This window comes from Seriola lalandi, unplaced genomic scaffold (assembly GCF_002814215.2).
Source record: "Seriola lalandi dorsalis isolate HSWRI2012SDOR001 ecotype SW California unplaced genomic scaffold, Sedor1 jcf7180002054351, whole genome shotgun sequence".
Classification (NCBI taxonomy): domain Eukaryota; kingdom Metazoa; phylum Chordata; class Actinopteri; order Carangiformes; family Carangidae; genus Seriola; species Seriola lalandi.
The window spans coordinates 72597-94713 of NW_019524904.1; the positions used below are offsets into that span (position 1 = coordinate 72597).

Genomic DNA, 22117 nt, shown 5'->3' on the forward strand with positions numbered 1-22117 from the left:
CCCTTTGCCCCGTCTTCCCCCGACCCCCTTGATGTGAAACATGATTGGATCTTTACAGGGAGGCCTCCATTTTGTAGCCAGAAAGCTAGCAGCGGATACAAACTGCTTCTCATGATGATATTCATGACTTGGAATACTTTTATAAGGAACCCTTTTGATTTTTGTGATTTGTGGACCCTTACTGACTAAAGCAATACAAATAATGGAGGAATGGAGAGAGAATCGGAGTTCTAAATGTTTAAACGGTATGCAGTCACCACGCTCTGCTGGCACACAATACTGGTAGATATTAATAAATCATATTTATGTGCTTATGGTTAGTGCAAAATGAACTGAATATTTGAATTCTAGAGACTCTAACCAATCTAACCAGGTGCAGGCTGTCTATATTGACAAACATTTTAAAGTTTACTCCATCAGAACACGTTCAGAACCTTCTACTGGGCCCGTACACGGGCCGGCGGGCCGTATGATTAGAGGCTGTGTATTAGAAGTTTTAGCTAGACAGGCAAGGTCAAGAGTGATTTTTTTTTTTTTTTTTTTTTTTCCCATTTCAGTTACAGGTTTTACTCATGAATGCACTATATCTTCTGGCTCTGTTGCATAATAGTCTCTTAATGCCACCATCACAGGAGATATTGATTTTTCGGCGCCTTTTGATTCAGAGTCTTACAACAATACCTGATCATAACTGCAGACTTTTGAAATAGTGAAAATTATGTTGATGCGATGTTGTCCATGTATGATCAGTTAATTATGAGAATAAGAAATAAGCATCACACCACTAAAGAGCACATTGTCGGTCGCTGCTACTTTAACAGTGTGCCAGTCTAGTGCAGTATGGATTTTACCTATAAATTGGTATTTGTTGCTTGTTTCTGGCTTCAGAAATGTGTCATTTGTTCTGCTGCTTGTGTTGTGGACAGATTTTCCAATAAGAAATGAGGGAACTGTTCCAGATAATTAGGCAGGAAACTGTATTGTTTCTGTGACATTTGCCATGTCCAAAACAAGACTTCAGTGATCAACAGCAGCTGGATGTATAATTTCCTGGCAGACATCATCAGCATTCCACTTGTAACATTTTATTTTATGGAGCCAAAAACCACCTTAAAAGCATGTGTTCCTCCTGCCCTTGGTTATTCAATTTTCTTGCAAAAATGACTGAACCATATGCAATCTGTAGGTCTGTGACACTGTGTAGCATGTGGCGTGCTGTCTGTAATAGGTAAATTACACTCTTAGCAGTAATCGTGTGGGAGGTTTCTCCCAAGGGTGCCAAAACGGGAGTAACATAAAGCCTGTGGTCCTTATTGTGGGTGCATGTTGTGAAGCACAACCCAAGGTAAATGCACAAAGCAGTGTAGTCTGTAGTATTACAGGAAATCAATGCAGTGGCTGAAGCTGCCAGCTGATGTTTGGCGCTTAAGTCAATTGCAGCTGCAATAACATATTAAAATATATTATTTTTATGTCATGTGTTTGCGTTTTGGTCCGAAGCCTCGACATGATCTGCATTTTAAGGTCAATTCATGGTTTCCGTGGCCACGAGGATCCATGCAGATCCTTGATGTAAATTTCAAGGGTGTGCAGACCCTGTGCGGGTGTCCACAATGCAACCCACAATGCAGAGACTGGTGATAATCACCATGAATGACACTGTTCACACTCCATACAGCTATTTCGTCCATTGTTGATACAGACATATTCATTAGTGCAGCTTTAAGTTTCGGCGAATAAAAGTGCTGATGAGAGTACAGGAGGAGACGGGACATCAACCACAACCTCTACTGTCAAAGTCAGACACCTTGTTTCTTTGAGCATTATAACAATGCCATGCAACTACCTTGGCTTCTGACGGACAACAGTAATTATTCACACAATGACAGGAAGTCTCATGTCAGGAATATTAAATCATAGGTTTTTGTTTTTTTTTTTTAAACATTTGAACACACAAGCGGCGTTGCCTTTTTTTTTTTTTTTTTTTTTTTCTGGTGAAGGGAGTCTCAGTTGCAAGAGCCCCTCTCTTCTGAAACGTGTAACTCTATTTTCTATTTTATACTCGACCAGGTTGACACACAAAAAAAGATTAAACAGTGTTGCTTGCCAATTATTATGTCTCATAGGTGGTATCAGCACTTTTAGATGTGTTTCCCTTTCGGTAGCTGAGGCAGCAAGTTAAAATTTCAGATCACTTTGGATATTTCCAACACAGTAGCAAGTTTATTGGGATTTTTTTTTTTTTTTTTTTTTAATTCTGCAAATTTTAATTGAATGTGATCACCATTTAGACCTTGTATAAAGAAGAGGCAATGGCGAGTGACAGCATATACTGTGGTCCAGGAGCATGGAGCTGTAAATTCAGTAAGTGCACATCTTCGTGTGCGACCACAATTGAAGTGACAGGTAGCTCAAGCAATCCTCCAGGCCTGAGGTTAAGCTGTGGGGGGTTTAACTGATGGTGATGATGGGCGAAGAGTGGCAGCCTGTGGCAACCTGGTCGGTGACTGCATAAGTGCAAAATGAGAAGTGAAGCTTAGCGAAAGTTCAGTCAGGGGCACTATCTCCTTGCGAACGCTTTCTAAGTCACAAGCAGAGTTTGCCACTATCTCCAAGCTCCACCACTTCATTCTTATCTTCATCCAATCACATCCTGACATGCCAATTAGCCAATCACTTGTAAGCTGTCAAATGTTGAGTGTTCTCTCTCTGTCTGTCATTCAGCTGCCATCACGGCACCATGTGACCCACCTCTATGCCCACACCACCTCGAGCCTGGCCCTCTCCAATCAAACCCTTCGATCGGGAGTTTCTTTCTCATGAAGATGTCCCACCCTTGAGCTTCATTCCTTCATGTCTAGGATGTGGGGGAAGTTTACTTCATATTGGAAGCACTTAATTTAATAACTTCCCGTGGTGAGTCAAAGCAGCAAAGTCTTTTCTTCCTGTTCAGAATAAATTTGATTGTACTTCAAATTTTCTCATTCTCTTTATCACTCCTCTTATAAATATCTCCTGACTGTAATGTTGTTAATGCAGTTTATTTGTGATTCTGTTAAGTATCTCCATGTTCTTTGGTAAACTGAGTCTTGCCGGACACCTGTTGTGTAAGAATGAGGATGTGAAAACATGTTTGTTGGAAATTTCAAATTGGAATTTCACAGTCTTCACAGTGCTGAGCGAAGCTTTATTCTAATTTTTATATGAGCTGTGACTCTGGTTGTGTTGATAAATAAATAGCAGTTTCATACAGAGCTGGAATCAAAGGCTCTGCAAGTTAATATTCTGTCCCTCTCTGTGAGCTCTGCCATGTACCGTGAGGTGACAGTGCAAACTAAATGAAGGATGGAGGAGGAGAGATAGTGTTGTAAAAAATATTTATGTGCACTAAATGCATTTTTTGGTGACTTAATTTACATGGTATCATAAATTTGCATCAATACTGTATGGGGATTAGCTGTCGGTCTGTCATGGTAAAGCAAGTTTCTGTTTTTTTTTTTTTTTTTTTTTTCTTTACAGACATTGCTCATGCTGTGGCGATGGTACCTTTTGAAAGAGATTCAGAGCCTAACGGATGGACACTTCTGAAATTCAATTAAATTAATCTGGCTTGCAGAGCATTTGGAAAAGTGAAAGGTCTGTTGGATAGAAACCAAGTTTGCACCAGGGAGGCATTTTTAATAGTTTTACACTTAGTAAAATAATTAAAAAGTTCAACTGAAGATAATAAAGAGAGTGATGCATGTGGAGAGGAAAAGAGCAGGAAGTAGCACAGCCTTTGTCTGGACAAGGCCCACAAGGATGTTAAAACATTTAAGCATTGCACTGTGTTCAGAGTCCATCCTCGGACGCCAAGGCAATATTGATTCATGATGTAATCAAGCAAATCCAATTGGTGTGAAGATGGAAGACTGGTATGTGTGATCACTGGGGTTGCACAAGACCTAACCCAAAAATACTGGTATTAGAGAGCTACTGGAAACAGGTGACTTGACACATACTAATAAAAATGATGATATTCTTTAAATTTACATGTTCTAAATTCTTTTACTCTACTTGTCTTTATCCCCAGTTTTCTTTATAAACCTGCACTGTACTATACATGAAGCTCATAAATGTCAAAAACTCAGTAATACCAGGTGTTCTAATATCTTACTGTTTTTTTTTTTAAACATTGATTTTTTTCTCTGCTGGAGTTAGGAAGATAAGGCGAGGCGTTCTGTTTTCAGGCTGTGCTGCAGTAATTTAGAGCGGGTTTATTCGTTGGATCAGATGAACCCTTTAATCTGGTCTCTCTAATGAAGCCTCAGCCAGTGAAAAACCACGGAGATACCAATTCAATACACCTGACTGACATGAACATGCTGAACTTTGGTGTTATGAAAATGTAGCCGATCATGTAATTAACCTCTGCTTTGCTGCTTCACATCATTTTCCAAGCAAAACTACCAAATGTTTACTGGCTCAAGATTCTCAAATGTAAAGATTTGCTGTTTTTTTTTTTTTGTTTGTTTTTTTTGTTAAGACAATTAAATTAAAAGGCTAATGTGGGTGTTCGTGTTATAATAATTAAGTGAATTTATAATATGTTAAAGGTTCTGTAAGTGATCGTCACTGCCACTGGATGTTGCACTTGACGACCGGCATTATCATGCCTGCTGTAGCCGCTCACTGATGTAGACAGACATGTAACATTATGTAGCCATCAAGTTACTTACACATCAAGGAGGAGAAAAGCCAGTTCTGAGTTTGGTCTTTAGGAGCTTGTTGCTTATTGGAGCTTATCTCCATTTCGGAAAAGCAAGACCAGTACTGACTGGTCCAGGGTCAGACTGGAGAAGAAATTCAGCCCTGGATTTATCCGCTGGGACAAGCCACATGAATGACACTGATGGAGCTGGTTTAAAAAAAAAAAAAAAAAAATGTATTAACTTAATGGATGTTTTGACAGTCCACCGGCTTCATTGTGAATCCTCTCCCAGCATGCACTAGGTAGGGGAAACACCCTGGACATGCTGCTACTGGACATGTTCTACTTTAATGGTATTCTGTTTAAAGTTATTTCGTGTCAATAGATTTTTAAAAAGTTACCCTGCTGCTCCACATGAACAGCATCGATTCTCAGGATCAAAACTGTGACGGGCAGCGCTGAAGCTATAGGCAAACGCAAGCACGGTTCTCTTTCAGTGCAGAGAATATAAATGTCTCTATGTAAATCATATTCACTGAGCCTTTGGCTTGCACCAGCTGTCTGCGGCCAGGGCTCCACAAGCCTGCAGTCAAAATTGTGAATGTTTTTGTTCTTTTTCTTTTTTATCCACAGACTGCAAGCCTGCAATGACTCGGTACTCCCACTCCCAGCAGTGATGTAATTACACTAGACAATCCCATAAGCATATTGTGTCATCTCTGCTCAAAACAGACAAACACTGCACTTTGAAATTATGGAAGGCCATCTGATACGCCACACTGAACTACTCGTGCTGCTCTTCTGAATACAGAAACATAAAGCTAGAGGTGATTCACTCTGCTGGTTTGATGTGGAAGAGGCGGCAAAATCACAGAAAACGCAGAGTTCATGCAGATGGGGAGGCTGTGCATCCTACTACTACGACTGGAGAGCAGTCCGTCTGTTTGTCCATCAGTGTAACTGCTCCATGTAGGAAGCAGCTAGCTAGCTTCACTCTGTCGTCATTGTGGCGTCTTTCCGTTCTTTTTTCCCTTATATACTTTATATATATATATATATATACCCGCATATACTGTGTGATATACAGTAATACTGTGACAAGGCATGAGGTTCACTGCAGTTCTAAACTACTGCATCCGAGGTGCTGTAGTGTATTTCTATTTGGCTACACTTTTATCTTTTATTTTTTTGCTATTGGAATAAACAGGCTACATCATGCTGAAAGAGAAGCGGACAACAGTAACAGGATAGCCAGCAAGATGTGAAGATGCCAAACACATGAGATTTGGATGCAGTACCAAATTTCCACAGAAGTTGGGTAATTATTAAGTACAACTAAATGATTGAGTTGGCATCTACCTCCTGCGACCAGTAATCACTCACAGCCAGCTCCACACATTCTCCTCCAGGTTTTTTATTTTCCTGTATTTATGCTGCCCGGAGTTCAGCTGGTGTTCAGTTTGGAACAATAACTGTAAAACAAGGTTTAAAAAAAAAAAAACAAACAAAAGAAAAAAAAAACAATTTTAGATGAACTAAAATGGATCAACACTGACTGATTGAAATGGTCTCAAAATGCCAATATCCGTGTGTCAAAGCTGCGTCTACATCTGGCGGTCCATCTTCAGATATTGCACATGCCACGTGAATCGTTCAGAGCGATGCCAGATTCTGATTTATTGTTTAAGTTCAACAATCCTTTTGACTTTCTATTTCATGAATCCCGTCTGGAGTCATTTTTCCTACCGTCTCAATTCTCTGCTGGCCCGCTGCTGCCAGACATCTCTGTTGACTCCCTGCAGGTTAAAAAAACAAGATATTCAGTTTAACTCGGCATAGTCACACATACTACGTTGTAATTCTCCTGAAAGTAGACTGTGTATTAAGCAGTAAAAGATAATGGAGGTGTATAATTTTGGCGAGTTTTAGTCATTTGGCAGGTGGATGGGAGAATCACAAGCTGCTCATACAAATGTGACATAACTAGTCACGGAACAATAATGTTTCCATTTAAGCTGTCACTGCTCTGACAATTGAAGGCTGCTGAACAAAAGACTTTCCGCAAAGTGACTCTTATTCAGCAGCACGGCGGTTTAGAAATGGAGCAATTTCATTTTGATTCCTGGGGCAGCTCCTTAGGCGTCCTTGCAGTGTGTGTTCAAAGTACAGCTCCTCCTGCGAGCTTTAAAACACACTAACTGCACGTTAAGCGGGCTATTAACAGGGAGCGGAAGGAACGTTAAGTAAAACCCTCCGGCTCAAATGGTGATGCGTGTTCTGTTCTCTACATGTTTTGGTGTTTGCTACGGCCATCGCAACGTTTATCAGTGCTCTTGTTGTGCGGTGGGCTCATCAAAGTTGATATACAGTATTTTATCCTGAGGGAACTTGAATATTTTTGTATCAAACTTCATGGCAATGCATCCCACAGTCAATATATTTGATAAAAAAATGAAATTAATTTAGTGCCAATCTATCAAGTGGGTACTGTAGATGTTGAGATACTTTGAACTGCTGCTGTGGCTGTAGGAGAGGTTTCTGAGATATATCAGACTGAACCTAAGTGGTTGACCAACAGACAGACATTGCTATCCTTAGGGCCAATGCTGTTGGCAAGGCTAAAAGCACACTGGTCAGTCTTATCCCTTAAATCAACCTTTCTTTTCTTTTTTTCAGTTCGGTGACGGTTTTATCATCTGGTTAGGACCCCTCCTGGACGCCTTCCTGTGGAGGTATACTGGGCACAAACAACTGGGAGAAGGAGGCCCAGAACACACTGGAGGGATTATGCGTCCCATCTGGACTGGGATCCCCCCAGGAGAGGCAGAAGTTACATGGCTTTCCGCCCTGCTGCTAACACCGTCCGGGCCAAGGTAATCCTCGCAAATGAATGTAAAAGATAAACAGCTCGACTACGTGATCTGATGGAGCTGCTAAAATTAATGGTCCAAATTTCAGCCATTAAATACCTGTATCTGTAACACTACTGATCAGAGTGAAAAATTAAACCTAGTGCAGGATGTTCAGTTTTTCATTCATATTTTATGAATCAAACACATAAATGCTTAGCTCAGGATCATCAGTGATATTATTTTCACAGGCAACAACTATTTTCCACCAACAAGACATCAAGTGCCATGTTATTGAAATTGAAGTTCAAAAATTCTTCAGCCCCACATTAGGCTACTCCCTTTTTTCTTTTTTTTTTTCTTCCCCCAGACGGTGTAAAACACTCAGGCCCTTCAATTACATTTGAAGGCCATAACCATTTTACACTCCAGACAAATAATGATTACATTGGGGTGAAAGGTGAGGTCTCGGTATGAAATAGCATTCTGCCCAGCTAATTTCCCCTCTGGGAGGTGTGAGCGAGGAGCAGATCTCTGTCAAAGATGGACACATTTTTTCTCTGCAGTAGCTCTGTGACACTAATCCACATACAGTATCCGAAGGCACGGCCGAGTTTTGGTGGAGGACTGTACACCGTGACTCTTTTTTTTTTTACAGTCACATCATTTGTAATTATGTAGGGATCATTATCAGGAGCGTGGGCATTTTAAAAACATCCAGCACAGATTGCAGCTCAATCCCATACTGTCTTCCTATTGGGTCACTCACTACTGTTGTTGGCCATAAACCTCAGTGATGAAAATGATGCATTTTCCTTCCCTCAGCATCAGCAGTCTGATTATTATAATAATTTTTGATTGCCAAGTACAGAATTGTGCATGCCGAGTGAATCAAACAGGTGAAAAGAGGCTTGCTAAATCATTTATATTTTCATAATAACAATATAGGATGCGAAAATGTGTTGAAAACATGACAATGTGAAACTCAAATCTGCAAGCTACCCTTGACTTTGTGGCGCTTTAATCTGCATTTCATCTCATTGTTTAGTTTGTGGTTCACTCTCACTGCCCCCGAAGTGTCGTTTTCAGCTGTACAGCAAGCAGCTGTTTTCATTGAAAAAGCTCTATAAACCCCCACTGTGCACTAGCTGCTCGGGGGCCAAACAGCCGACAGACACAGTTGCAACTAGTTAATGAACATAGTGGCTCATTTAGAAGCTAAAGAGCTTTTTCTCAGGAGCTGGTAGAGACCAAAAATAGAGCTAAAAGAGAGTGAATATTGGACTTACATTCACAAGGTGGCAGCAGACATAACTCCGAATAAATGTTGCTCCATAACTGCTAAATGTGTAAATAAGTATATTTGCCAGTCTGTCATTTCAACTTAAAAGGTCATATTATATGTCAGTGCTTTTTTCACAACTTGTTTCTGCAGCCCCCAACTGGCATTAATAGACTGTACTTCAGTAAAAGTATCAGCGACATTTACTTAAAATATAAAAAGTAAAATCTCTATTTATTAGCCACTAATAGGTCAAAATGGAGTTATATTGTTATACAGTATATTATCCTAACGATAATTATTACTGATGCATTAAAGCAAAGAATGTAAAACAAGGTAAGACATTCTTCTTAGAAATGAAAAGGGTAAAAATGCTGCATTTTTCAATCCAATACACTCACAGGTTTCGCTGATGCAGCCTTAGCTGGCTAATGTTAGCTAATGGTAACAAACTCGTCAGCATGCAGATATTTCTGTGTACCTGATGTCACTGAGTAATTTTGCAGATTTTAAGGAAAAGGTAATACACACTCTCATAAAACAAGGTCCACTTACTTGCTTGTTTTTGGTTGAAGTGAAGCTTAATCTAACTAAACTGTTGTCTATTTAATTTACATTATAACAATATCATATTTCATATAGTCATTGAAGTATAGGTTTTTAAAAACCCATTCTGCAATGGCTGTCAAATAAATTTGGAGTAAAAAAGTACAACGTTTCACTAACGCAGCAGATCAGAGGTCTAAGGTAGCATGAAAATAATAAAACGCAAGTAAAGTGCACATGCATTTGCTACAGAAATGTGCAATTTAAAGTGAATTCTGTTGCACAATAAAGTGTGAAAAAAGTGAAAGGGTCTGAGTACTTCCAGAGGCCACTGCACTTCAGAATTGTACTAAGGCACAGTGCTCGAACAAATGTCTTTGTGTTTGGTCAAGCGGCGCAGACCAAACACCAAAGGCAGAGAGAAGTCCATGCGGTGATTGACATGAATGAGAATGTACCGTATATCTATAGAGTATAAAAGATGACAGCTGAGTGGACGTACCACAGCCGGTGGGCTGTTCTTCTGCTCTTCCATAACTCACCACTGAGAAAATCAAGGCGGCTGTCGAGGTGATTGCTCTCACTACACTGCACCTTCATTATGATGCATCATGTATATCATGTTTTCACCTTTTCCCCTCGTTGCCAGCAGCTCGCAGAAATGTTTAGCACATCTCCACTGCAAACAGCGAAGCAGCCAAGCTAAAGTGCAAACCCACCTTAAAGACACTGGGAGCCTTTAAGCAAAGAGAGCTTATCCTAAGCTGCCAGATCACATTGAATGCTGGAAAATGGGGTTTGGTGCTGATTACACAAACGCATGCCTCTGATACGGACATGTAAAAATCCTACTAAAGTAAATAATTCCAGCCAATAGGTTGCTTCACTCACCACGGAGCCAAGTGCCTTTAACCATGTGTATGGAAATATATATGACTTTCGCAAACCAAACAAAGGCTGAGATATAACGTCCATAGTAGAGCAGGGAGAAAGAGGCTGTTTTGTCATGCATTTGCCCTCCGGAAATATTGGCATATTTGTTACTTTGTGCATCACCAAGCCGGTCTTTTGACCATGAGATTCACCTAAGGGGCAGTCTAACCACTGGAGCAAAATTATATTAATCATCACCATTGCCTCCTCTGCTAAGTGTAGAATTAATTGCTTTTTTTTAAATGATGTAAAACTGCAGGAAGAGGCCCTTCTGATTGTAGCCGCTCAGATAAAAGGAGAAGGGATCGACAGCAAAAAGTTTTCCATACAATATTTACACAAGATGTAAAAATGTGGAGAAGCATCTATGCATCTTGGAAGAAAAAAAAAAAACCCAAAAAGCAGTCTTGAGATAAAACAGTAGCTCTGTCTTGCTGTCAGCTTTAAACTGTATTGATTCGGGTCTCAGCTCAAGCTGTGTGTTCGCTGCTATCGCTGCCCTCTTTTGTGTCTCTGAACAGCTAATGAAAAACTGTGGCTGCGGACCCTCCCATTCAATTCATTCCATTCATTTCAGATTCATGATTGACTATCACATACTTGACCTGAATCAACAGCGGCATGCTCATAATTCCCTTTTGTTTGCAGATCACAAAGAGATATCTCTAATGTAAAATATTTTTGTGATCATTGAAAAAAATAAAACACAGGTTTAGAAACTCCAAACATCCAATTTCCTCTTGCTCTATTCACTGAGACCAGGCTCAGCTTGCTAACATACTTTAGGCGTTTGAATCACAAGATGACAATGACACACACTACACCAATGCTCTCACCTTCACCTTGGGTTAAGGATTTTTTTCTTTCTTTTTTAAAAAAAAAATGGAAGCAGGAAATAAATGTTGCTTGGTGCTTTTATAAATGACAGCCACAATGGAAGGATTACTGGAAACATATTTTGTGGTAATAGCTGGGGGTTATAATGATGACGAATATACTGCAACTCTGGTTTCATTCTGTTAATTGTCCTCAGCTATTGTTTAACGCACACAGACAAATGAAATGTGGATCCACTTTGAGGGGCAAAACCGTACACACCGTTATTCATTTTAAATGTTACGTTTGGTTTATGATATTATGCTGATGCGCCTACAACCTCCATACATTAACAGTGCCGGCTCGCTCAGGTAGTAACTAGCAGGCAAATGAAAAGAAGGTGATTTAATGTTTGAGAAGAAGTTCTGATAATCATCAGAACTGGAAGAGAATCAAGTTTATCATGCAAAGGATTAAGGTTAAGATTAAATGCAAATAAATAAACATTAAATAATCTGATTTGTATGTTGAAATCATGCTAAAGAAACGGAGATGGTTGAAGCGCACGAGGAATTGTCTTACTTACAGTGTAACCTCCTCCTTTCTGCGAGGCCTTCAGGAACAGTTTATCCTACTTGTTAATAATTAAGTACTTCTATGTGTTATCATCCGTCGGCTCTTCAGTGTGGACACATCCGACACAGGCGGCCCAAGATTAATTCAGTAGCAAAAGACTCTTGACCTTTCTAGGATAGAAATCCTTTTTTTTTTTTTTTTTTTTTTTTTGGGGGGGGGGGGTCCTTTAATTTTCCATAGTCTGCTAGTCTAATACATCACCCTGCTTGATGTACAGGCCAAACCTGTTTCAGATGCAACTCTTTCAACACGAAGGCTGCTCTTTGTTATTCATCTAAAAGGAAAGCGGTAGGTCAGTTCATGCTGTCAAACTTAAATTTTTAAAAGTGCGGGCTGCACAACAAGGACATTTTGTTTTTCACTTTTTGCATTATTTAACATTTATTGTTATATTTATCACTTGGTGCATGTCAGCATGCTTAGACCCTTACAATCTTATTATAACTAGAGTATACACTGGAGCGTTTCTGCACACAGATGGGTGTCATGCTAAAATGAAAAGGCCCTATGATAGTATTCATGTTCAAATTAGACTTGGACCATTTAATGAAGAGAGACCACAACAACAGAAATAACCTGTGATGTCACGTTGAAAAATAACATGAAACGTGTTCTGGTGTTCTTCATGTGGTTTCATGTTGTTGTTGCATTCTGCTGCCTTGTGCGAAGCGTATTTTCCATCAATATTAACGGGTGGGCTCATGCAGAGAAATGCCTCGCAGGGTGAACTCGGCCCCATCACAGGGACCGAAGATGAGGCTGTGCTGTGAGGTCCAGTCGGCTGTGTTGCAGGAGGTCGATCGACTTGACAGCTTGACCGTGGGACTGTGGTTGAAGAAGATAGAGAAGATGAGCGTTTGATGTTGCGGCCAGTAACCCGGGATGGATGGTGAGTGTATTTGTGTGGTACTTTGGGACAGAGTGGTTGTAGAGGTACCAGGAGGGCCAACGGATCATTTCATATCCCTCCCTGTCACCATCTTTCTCCACTTGTCTTTGCATCAAAGTCTCACAAATTGATCTATCTTCTGGATATGGACTTCCACAGCATCTTATTTTTGATTACACCTTTCTCATCTTTATGCATTAGCAATTGCGAGAGGATGCGCTAGAGTAATTTGGGTAATGGACTTTTTATCATGAAAAGCAGGCAGCTGTTTAGTGGATTCCTCTCTATATATCTCTTTCCCATGCTTCACAAACTCTGATGTTTTATTCCCACATTACAGTAAAAAGCTGCACGCTGAGTGTCATTGTGGTCCATAAATCAAACCTCATATTTCCAGACTGTTGTCTTCAAGAATTATTCAGGAAGTTTTATATGTTTTTTTTTGTTTGTTTTTTTTTTACTTCATTTCATTCATCCAAAGTGGGGATGTGGGGCTTTTTACAAGCCCAGATTTTTGCATGCATATATCCCCATGTTGCACTAAATCACTGTAAGTGATTATGAAAGCTGACAGTGGCAGTGACACTCATTAACCTTGTGGGAACTTAGTTCACATTTGATGTGACAGAAAGCAGTTTATACTCTACAGTTAAAAGCACCTTGTACAGTTCTTGGCCCCTAGAACTGAGAAATGCTTTTATGTGTGGCATCTTTTAATTTTTTTTTTTTTTGTATTGTACATGCACATGAAGTTGTGTGTGTGCACAGCTCAAGCACTCAGTACACATTCCTGCTGTTTGCTGATACGCATACAGTGGAAGTAATCAGACCCATTCACTAACATTTAATGGATACAAATGTTTTCCTATCAATCTACACTCAATAAATCTTAACGACAAAGTGAAAACATGAAACAGAAATTTCTTTTAAATTGAACTGAAATCTCTCATTTACAAAGGTTTCCAGGCTCTTTGCTGTTGCACTACAATTTGTGGTTAGACGTATCCTGTTTGGTTTAATTTTGCTTGAGATGTGTCTAGAACTTTATTGGAGTCCACCTGAGGCAAACTGGATTAATTGGACATAGTTTAGAAAGGCACACACCTGTGTGTGTGTGTGTATATAAGGTCTCACAATTCCCTCTGCATGTCAGGAGAAAAACCATTCAAGTCATTAAGTCCAAGAGTCTCTGAAGACAATAAAATTGTGGCAAGGCATAGATCAGAGCAAAGGCAGAAAACAATTTCTAAAGCCGAGTGCTCCCAGGAGCAGAGCAGCCTTAATAAGTGTGAAATGGAAGAAGTTTGGAACCACCAGGAGTCTTCCAAAAGTTGACCATTGACAAAACTAAGTAACCGGCCATGAAGCGCTGTGGTCGGGGGGGAAGTGGTCATTCTAAGGTCATTCTAAAAGAGATTGGGAGGACCTGCTGAAAAGAAATGACGACCATCTCAGTGGCACGCCATCAATCAGGAAGAGTGGCTAGACGGAAGCCACTCTCGAATATACTGCATATACAGTCTGCTTGGATTTTTTCCAAACGGCATTTAAAAGGGCTCTGAGAGCACGAGGAAGAAGATTCTCTGGACTACTGGAAAGCACTATGTCTGGCGAACACCATACGCTGCTTGCTAGTTTAGTTCTGTGAATAAACAGCAATTTATTCCTCTCGACCTAAAGTGGCAGTCTCAAAGATTTCCATTTAAATAAATGTCTGTCACTATCTATCACTGAATGACGTAACACAATGGTGGCTGAGCCTGTGGTCCACTGTAATAGTATTTCAATATTTATATATTTGCAGTATTGGGAACTCTGTGTCTGTAGAGACATTCCTGGAGAAAGCAGTGTATTAAGTTATTACCAATGCAAACAGAACATTTCCTACTATTGTGGCTTCACATTAAAAGCATTTAACTAGAGAAAAATTAGCAGTGTGTTCATCAGCGAGATTAGCACTTTAGCGCTCATTCATTTTTGGTATTTTCAGACTGCAGATCATTTTTAAATATTGCAGCCGGAGCTGTGGAAGAGGAAGGAGCGGCGACACTGAGCTGGTAGATGAAGAGCAGCAGGTGACGGGGCCGCACACCTCCAACATCTCAGCCAGGTAACCAACTCCTTTCACCGTGACCTGCTGTTCACAGACCCGTGTCATGTGCAGAGTAAAATCAGATCACAGTTGTCAATTGTTCCCAGACATCTTTATTATTATTTAGTTTTTTTTTGTTGCCTCCTGAATTCTCTGACCTGTAAGATTAAATGGCTTTTTGTTTTTGTTTGTTTGTTTCCACCAGTAACTACAGGTGTGGCCAAATCAACCAGGATTGACATCTTTGAGATAAGAACTTTAAAATAAAAAGTTGCAGAAAATGTAACAGAAAAGCTCACTAATAGGCTAATGAGAAAAATATAAATAATTGTCAACATAATTTTTTGTTGGTTGAGGGGGGTGTTGGTATTTGTAATTCCTGGATAAGGCCCTGGCACTAGTGGAGGGATGAGAATATTCAGAATTACTGTAATGACATGATTCCTGTGTCACAACCACTTCAGACCCTTCAAGCTGTGTCACAAAGGAGGAGTCGCTGATTGCACAGCAGTTAATTAGTGGCCTCCTTACTTGCACCATCCTCCTCCAACCACATTAGTCCGTCTCCAGCAGCCTTGTTTAACTCACAGTCTCCTGGGACAGGCGGTGTGGAGTTGTGAATGGGCGAAGGGGCGGGTACGGCAGCTACAGTCGAACAGATGGAGTTCTCCTCTCCTGCTGGAGGAGCGCAGGCGGAGTGAAGCGCAGTCCGATGGAGAGGCAGCGGCAGCAGCAGCAGCAGCGCTAAACCTCACACATTTGAACACGCACTCACGCACGCGCGCACAGCCTCGTTTTCTTCACACAGACCGCAGCAGATTCACGGAGGAGTTTTGGCCAACATCGAGGAGTCTTCAAATAAGAAAACTCCTAAAGTAAAAACAGGATGGATGCATCACAGCTGTCCTTCCTGCTGCTGCTGTACCTTTATCTGCCAAAAGTAAGTGCCTTTTACAATTCAGTTATTGTTTTTGTTATTTTATCATCAAACTGAAAAAATATGTTTTGTTTTATTGTTTTGAATCGTGAGTTTGCGACGAAGCAACTGCATGAAATGAAGGTTTAATAGATATTAACACAGAGAGAGCAGGATGAGCTGTTGTAAAACCTATCTATCTGTCTATCTATCTATCTATCTATCTATCTATCTATCTATCTATCTATCTATCTATCTATCTATCTATCTATTTATTAACTTTTGGCAGTAATGGATACAATGTTAAGAGGTTTAGTATTTATAGTGATATATTATCTTCTTTTTGACAAAGGTTTGCATAAGATCCAAAAAAAACTGCCTATTTCCGATAGTAATTTTGACTCATCTGGACTTTTCACCTGTTTAACATTTCATATCTTTTTACTTTTTTACAATGTTCTTAGTTCATAGGGTACATCTCATCTTAAGACGCCTGACTTTAAGAATTCAGAAACATATGTCATCCCTTTGTCTGCATCAGAGTCTGCACTTGTGAAGGTGAAGTTTCTTCCATAGCTGGCAACAATACCAGTCTGCTCTTTACTGCCAACACTAAAACATGACAAACGACACAAAGAAGTCAAACCAATTCAAATAAGTCTCTTTAGACTGAGACTGTGTTCCTACAAAATCTGATTTTTATCAGAGGAATGATCCCAAATATGGCTGTGCTCAAATTCAGATTTTTTTGCTTTGTTAAAAAGCAGATGTGTGTGACTTCAGCAACCCCCTTATTTTTAAAGAGTTTAATTTCCTGCTCTTTTTTTAGATGACTTGCATAATGTGAAAGATTACTACAGCTAGTAAAGATATCAACTTTAATGACAATCCGATAAATATCATTACTGATTGTGATAGTGATACATAGACAGACAGTGCTAAGAAAAACTTAATACACACAGTACTGTAAATTAGTGTCTTGTGACTACATCTAAGTATACCAGCCTCTAAAATATTTACAAGTACTGATATCTCATCCACTGCAGGGTTCACCATTATTTTGATCGATTGTCTCCCATAGGTGATGCACAGTAAATGAACTGGACTAAATTCATGGCTGTGCAGGAAGTAGTTACTCTCTCTGGGTTTAGATAACTGGACTGAAAGCCTTTGAGCATTGCCACTTGGTAATATGTCACCGTTCAGTGTAACTGTGCGTTTTGCTGCAGGGTATTGTGAAGTGACCACTGAGAGTGCTGGATGATGTAAGCTATATATTTTCAATTACACATAACTCTTATGGGGATTAAATGAACAACAAACATGGACGTACACCAAAATCCCCCCGGTAGGGATATAAGCTGATTTGCCTCAGGAGTGTAGTCTTTTCATTAGGCTCAAAAAGCCCAAGTGTCATCTGCACTCATGCCTTATTTGTCAGAGATGTTTTATCTTTATTAAGAAATGTCAGAGGTGTTTTGCTGCTGTTGCTCTCACTGCACAAAATTCCTGACAGGGATTTTGCCTACTTGTGCATCTTATCTCTTGTCAGGTATCTGTAATTCCAGTGATCAGGAATGACTGTTTTTGGTACAATTTAGGAAATATATGAGAGAAAATCAAAATTAATTTGACTCTAAGAAGCTTAACATTTCAGATTATGATAATGGTCGTGGCTTGGGTGGATTTTAGTCATTTGACAGTCAGCATGTCTTTCTTTAATGCCTACCAGTGAAGCTCTTTCCAAGCAGAATGACTGTGAACATCTAAGTGACTATGTGAAAATTCCTTCCTCCTCTCACCTCAGACAATTCTCAGATGTCTGGCCCACCCCGAGGCTTTAAAAGATCAACCAGATACGTCATGTGTTGACATATTTTAATGGCTCTTATAGGCACCAGTGTGGAAAACATTTAACGGTTTGCCGGTGTGCTTCTGATGTGCTACAATTGTGTTTTTTTCCACGGTCCGCGGTGGCTGCTTTACAATAACACAACCTGACATCACATCAATATATCTAGTGAGGAAATGTGGTGTTGAGAGGAGAACAGAAAATCCCCTAAGTGGTTAAAAGTGCATCTTAGTGGTTGAATGTCACTGTTATCAGTTTAACATATTGCAGATGGGAAAGGAGGAGAAAGAATATTGAAGGGGGGGCATGACTTCTCCTTGTCTCCTTCCAAACATTAAACTGATAGAAACCGAAAGAAACTTTTACACTTATTCGCTGTGCTGATTTTAGATGAGCCGATCATTAACACTGATATGTAGGCCACTCTAAAACTGAAGCTGGAGGCAGAGATTGTTTATCTTAGCTTAGTTAGATGCTACAGATCATTTCAAATGGCAGCAGTTCACTGAATCGGGTTGTGCCAATAAAACTTAAGAAATTGTCTCAGCTAATAAATCTTTTTAGATAGGCTATGTGTAAATTGGTTGCTAGAAAACAATGGTGGCGCTATACAATTAAAATTATTAACTGAAGTTAATGTGGCACAAATGCTGTAATTGCCAGAACATACACTTTAAGAGGGGTAAACAATATATTAAACTTACCTGCCTGGTAGGAATTGTAGGTTTCAGAGTTATAGTAGAGGAGATTATGCTAACCTAGCTAAGGTTATAACGGTATTTAGCGAAACGCTATTGGCATGTTGTGCAATTCGAGATGTGTTTTTTGAGAAATGTAATTTAAATTCTTAGTTGAGCTTTCTTAGTAAAGCTACGACTCATCATGTTCACATTTCTGTTTGTGAACAGATCAAACAAACAACAGAGCCAGGCAAGCTGTTTCCCTCTGCATCCAGTCTTTATGCTAATTTAGCTAACTAGCTGCTAGCTGTAGTTTTTTATGATATTATATATTATTATTCAAATTATGTAGTATTATTATATTCAACTTCTGGCTCTAGCTTCATAGTTAATGCACAGATTTGACAGTGGTTTTGATGTTATTATCTAACTCTTGGTGAAACATGAATAAGGACATTTACCAAAGTATTTCTTGTAGACATTTGAAGATAATTATTTCCAGATCAATTCACAGTTCTGCTCAACATTTCACACTTCCTGCGTTCATGTTTGTTTGGCTGGAAAAAGTGAAGTTAACCTTTACATCTTGTCCAATACACACATTGAGCTTTTGCTGATTATTCAGCCTGAAGCGTTGGAACATGAGGTGACGGCTGATGTACACGCATGATGTAGATGTTGCTCTCCAGTGAAGTGTAGGATGGGGATAAACGCATTACTCTGCATTGTGTGGCCACACACAGACACAAGTTTCTCCTTTCCTTTCCATTTTCCTGTCAGCTCGCCTCATTTTTTATTTGATTGTTATCTTGTACTCAAACGAGGCAAGACTGGCAGCCATTTCATATGAAAACAATCACTAAAAACAGCTTGCCGGCCTTTGTGGTCAACTCTGTGCTAACAAACTATCAAGTCTGGCAGGTATTTATTTAACGTTTTACTCATGGAGACACTAAGTGTATGTGTGTGTCCCCGAGGCTTGGCAGACGTCCACTTATCATCTGCATAGGGATTGTCATTTTGGTTCATTGCTCAATACAGCAATTTTAGATATAATAGGTATGTTTTCTGTATCTCTCACTAGTGGGCACTTAACATTTGTCTCCAGCATTTTGAGCTTAAGCATAAATCAGTGTCAGGACCTTCATCTCTTGTGTTTTCATAGATTAGGAAATCTAACCCAAATTCAGCCACCCCGATAAATCACATACTCTTAACCCTTAACATTGTTTTTTTATAACTGGGCTCCCTCTTTGTGTATTCTGGGGTTTTTTGTTTACCTGTGATTTGCATTACCCAAATGCCAGCTTGGCTTGATTTATTTTTTTAGTTTGAAGAAAACCCTCAGCCTGTGCCTTAATCAGAATCAGAATCAGAAAAACTTTATTGATCCCTTCAGGGAAATTGGTCTGTTACAATTGCACAACACTCAATTAGGAAAAAGGAATTAAATCAGTAAAAAAAAAGTGAAAACTACAAAAAAAAAGAGTAATTTATACATGAACAGAAAAAATGTACAAATGCAAATGTACAAAAAGTAATGAGGTAGAATCTCTGCACCTCTTTAACATTAGCAGGAAGCAGGTCCAGGGTCCTGTCTCCTCTGGCAGAGGGGGTGAACAACAATCAAGATGGCGTGTGAGTGGTTTGGACATATAGCCCCACAGCTCAATTTCGGGGATGCAGAAACCTTCCATCCTTTCTGCCTGAACCGTCTGAAAAGCTATCGATTCTAGCAAAGGGATCCCGAGTATCTTCCTGTAGGCACATCTCTGTAAAACACATAACACTGCACTAACAGAAGCCCCTCAAATTCTTCACTAGGGCTGCTAGCTGGTCCATCTTATTGTGTAGTGATCCCCTATTGCCCATGATGATAAGCGGGGGATATGCTCTTCTCCATCAGTCTGTCTGGACCCAGCTCTCTGATTCCACCTCTGCATGCTCTGTGTGTCCTCCTCCTGATGTGTGTTGCCGTGGTTGCTGTGCCTGCCAGCTTCAGTACGATCAGCTGGTCCCCCGTGTAAGCAATGCAAACGCAGAGTGCCTGCGTAACGTGAGAGCAGCTGAATGATAGCATTTAGAAAAGCAGCTGAATGAAAAAAGTAAATCCCAAAAAAAAAAAAAAGGCTCTCTGTTTAGAAAGGGCGCATCTTAAATAAGTCACTTGTAAAAATGTAAACAACTATTACAGAAGAAGAAAGACAAAGAGTTGGAAAAATAAGAAGGAGCAGGAGCAACTGCAACAGTCTGCATTCACAGTCGGCGCATTTTTAATTTTAAGATGAATAAATTTAAATGTTCCATGAGAAGAACGTCATCTTAAAGCAAGAATATGTAGTGGCAACCTGTTGCAGCCTCTACGGCCTCTTTATGTTTTAAAGAGGCCGTAGTCTGAACTGAGCTCTGTTGATTACAAGCCAGGTTATATATTAATGAGATAATGAGCTAATGAGCAACCTTATCAATGAATAATGTATTATTATGTTTCATTGAAGGGCTGATAAATGAAACAAAGCAATTGGAATAAAATTTATTATTTACATCTGTTCCTTTCAAGTCAAAATGTCTCCTATGAAAAAAACCTGGATTTCTTTGCCACTTGTTAGCAAGCACAAATAGTAGACACAGAGATACGTTAGCATTTATTTGGAGTCGTGTTTCTGACCACCTGATGAATGTAAGTCTAATATTTGCTTCCTTTTAGCTCTGTCTTTTCCATCTCCACCAACCCCTGAGGGAAATATGTTAAATGCTCCACCATGCTCACTAGCTGGTAGCTAACTTTGTCCTCCATTGGGTGATGGGTTGGTGTCCAGTGGGTCTATCAGAGCTTTTGGCTCAGAATAGCTGCCTGCTGATGGAAACAAGGTTAATGAGAGTCCTGAAACTGAATCAAAACAGTAAAATTATGCATATGTGATGAAGCCCACGCCAGAATGCACCATACTGTTAAATGGAAACTGGTTGGGTCATAACAGCAGCACCATTAACGTTTGGCTTAGTCATTAGATATAAAACATTAGTTTGTGTTGTGTTATTATTTTCTTCTTCTTGTCCTTTTTGGTTTTCACTTCCTGTTTTATTTTGGTGTGTGTCTAACCTCTCCTCTCATTATAGAGTTCCACTTCCGGCCATCGTGTGTTTCCCGCTCCCGTGATTGTTGACCCCGCCCCCTAATGTGTTGCACCTGTGTCTCGTTGTCTTCCACTGCTAGTGTATTTATTCTGCGTACTCCATGTGCAAGCTCGTCTTTGTTCTTAGTATTAAAACGTACATGCAATGTGTCCGTGCGCTATCTAGTATGTTTTCGACCAGTTTAGCCGTAGCCCGTTGGATTTGTTTGCCTGCTTTGATTGGTCACCCGTGTACCGACCTTGCCTGAGTTAAAGACCCTGCCTTGGATCACTCTGAGTCGTGCATTGTGAGTCCTTATCTTGTAGTTGTCAGTTTGTGCAGCTTTAGCTTAAGTTCTGCTGTTATAACACGGTGCTCTATAGCTAGCTCGTTAATGAGTAGTCCACAGTTATGCTGCATTGGCCTGTAAACGGCATAACGTATACATTTGTTTTGAACCGTGTTACTACTTTGTAGAGCATTATTATATTGGAGTCATACTGGTTTGCATTCATATTGAAACGGCTATCGTCAGGATGCAGTGAGAGCTGGATAATTTAATATTTTATCATCCTTTGGCAGAACCATATTGTGGTAATATTATGGCTGTGAGGGGAGCCCAAGGGAAAGAAATTGCGTGTGGACATCCTATCAACAAAACACACACCTTTCTTTAAAATATGTTATTAGCACAAAATCAAGAATAATAAAACCAAAATAATGTTGGTATTAAAACTAGGCTTCAACAAAGTGCCTCATATTTAACACCTATTGCCCATGACCAGTTAAATGAGCCAGCCTTGGATGATGTGTTATGTT

General features: G+C 39.8%; 1 protein-coding gene across 1 annotated transcript in view; it reads left to right on the forward strand.

The window, feature by feature from the left end:
• Positions 1–15442: 15442 nt before the first annotated feature.
• vipr1b (vasoactive intestinal peptide receptor 1b) overlaps positions 15443–22117 on the forward strand; it is a 49831-nt gene continuing 43156 nt past the window's right edge. The window contains exon 1 of the mRNA XM_023407871.2: positions 15443–15673. Coding sequence (XP_023263639.1) covers positions 15620–15673 — 54 coding nt within the window. The 5' untranslated portion in view covers positions 15443–15619. The remainder of the gene's footprint in view (positions 15674–22117) is intronic.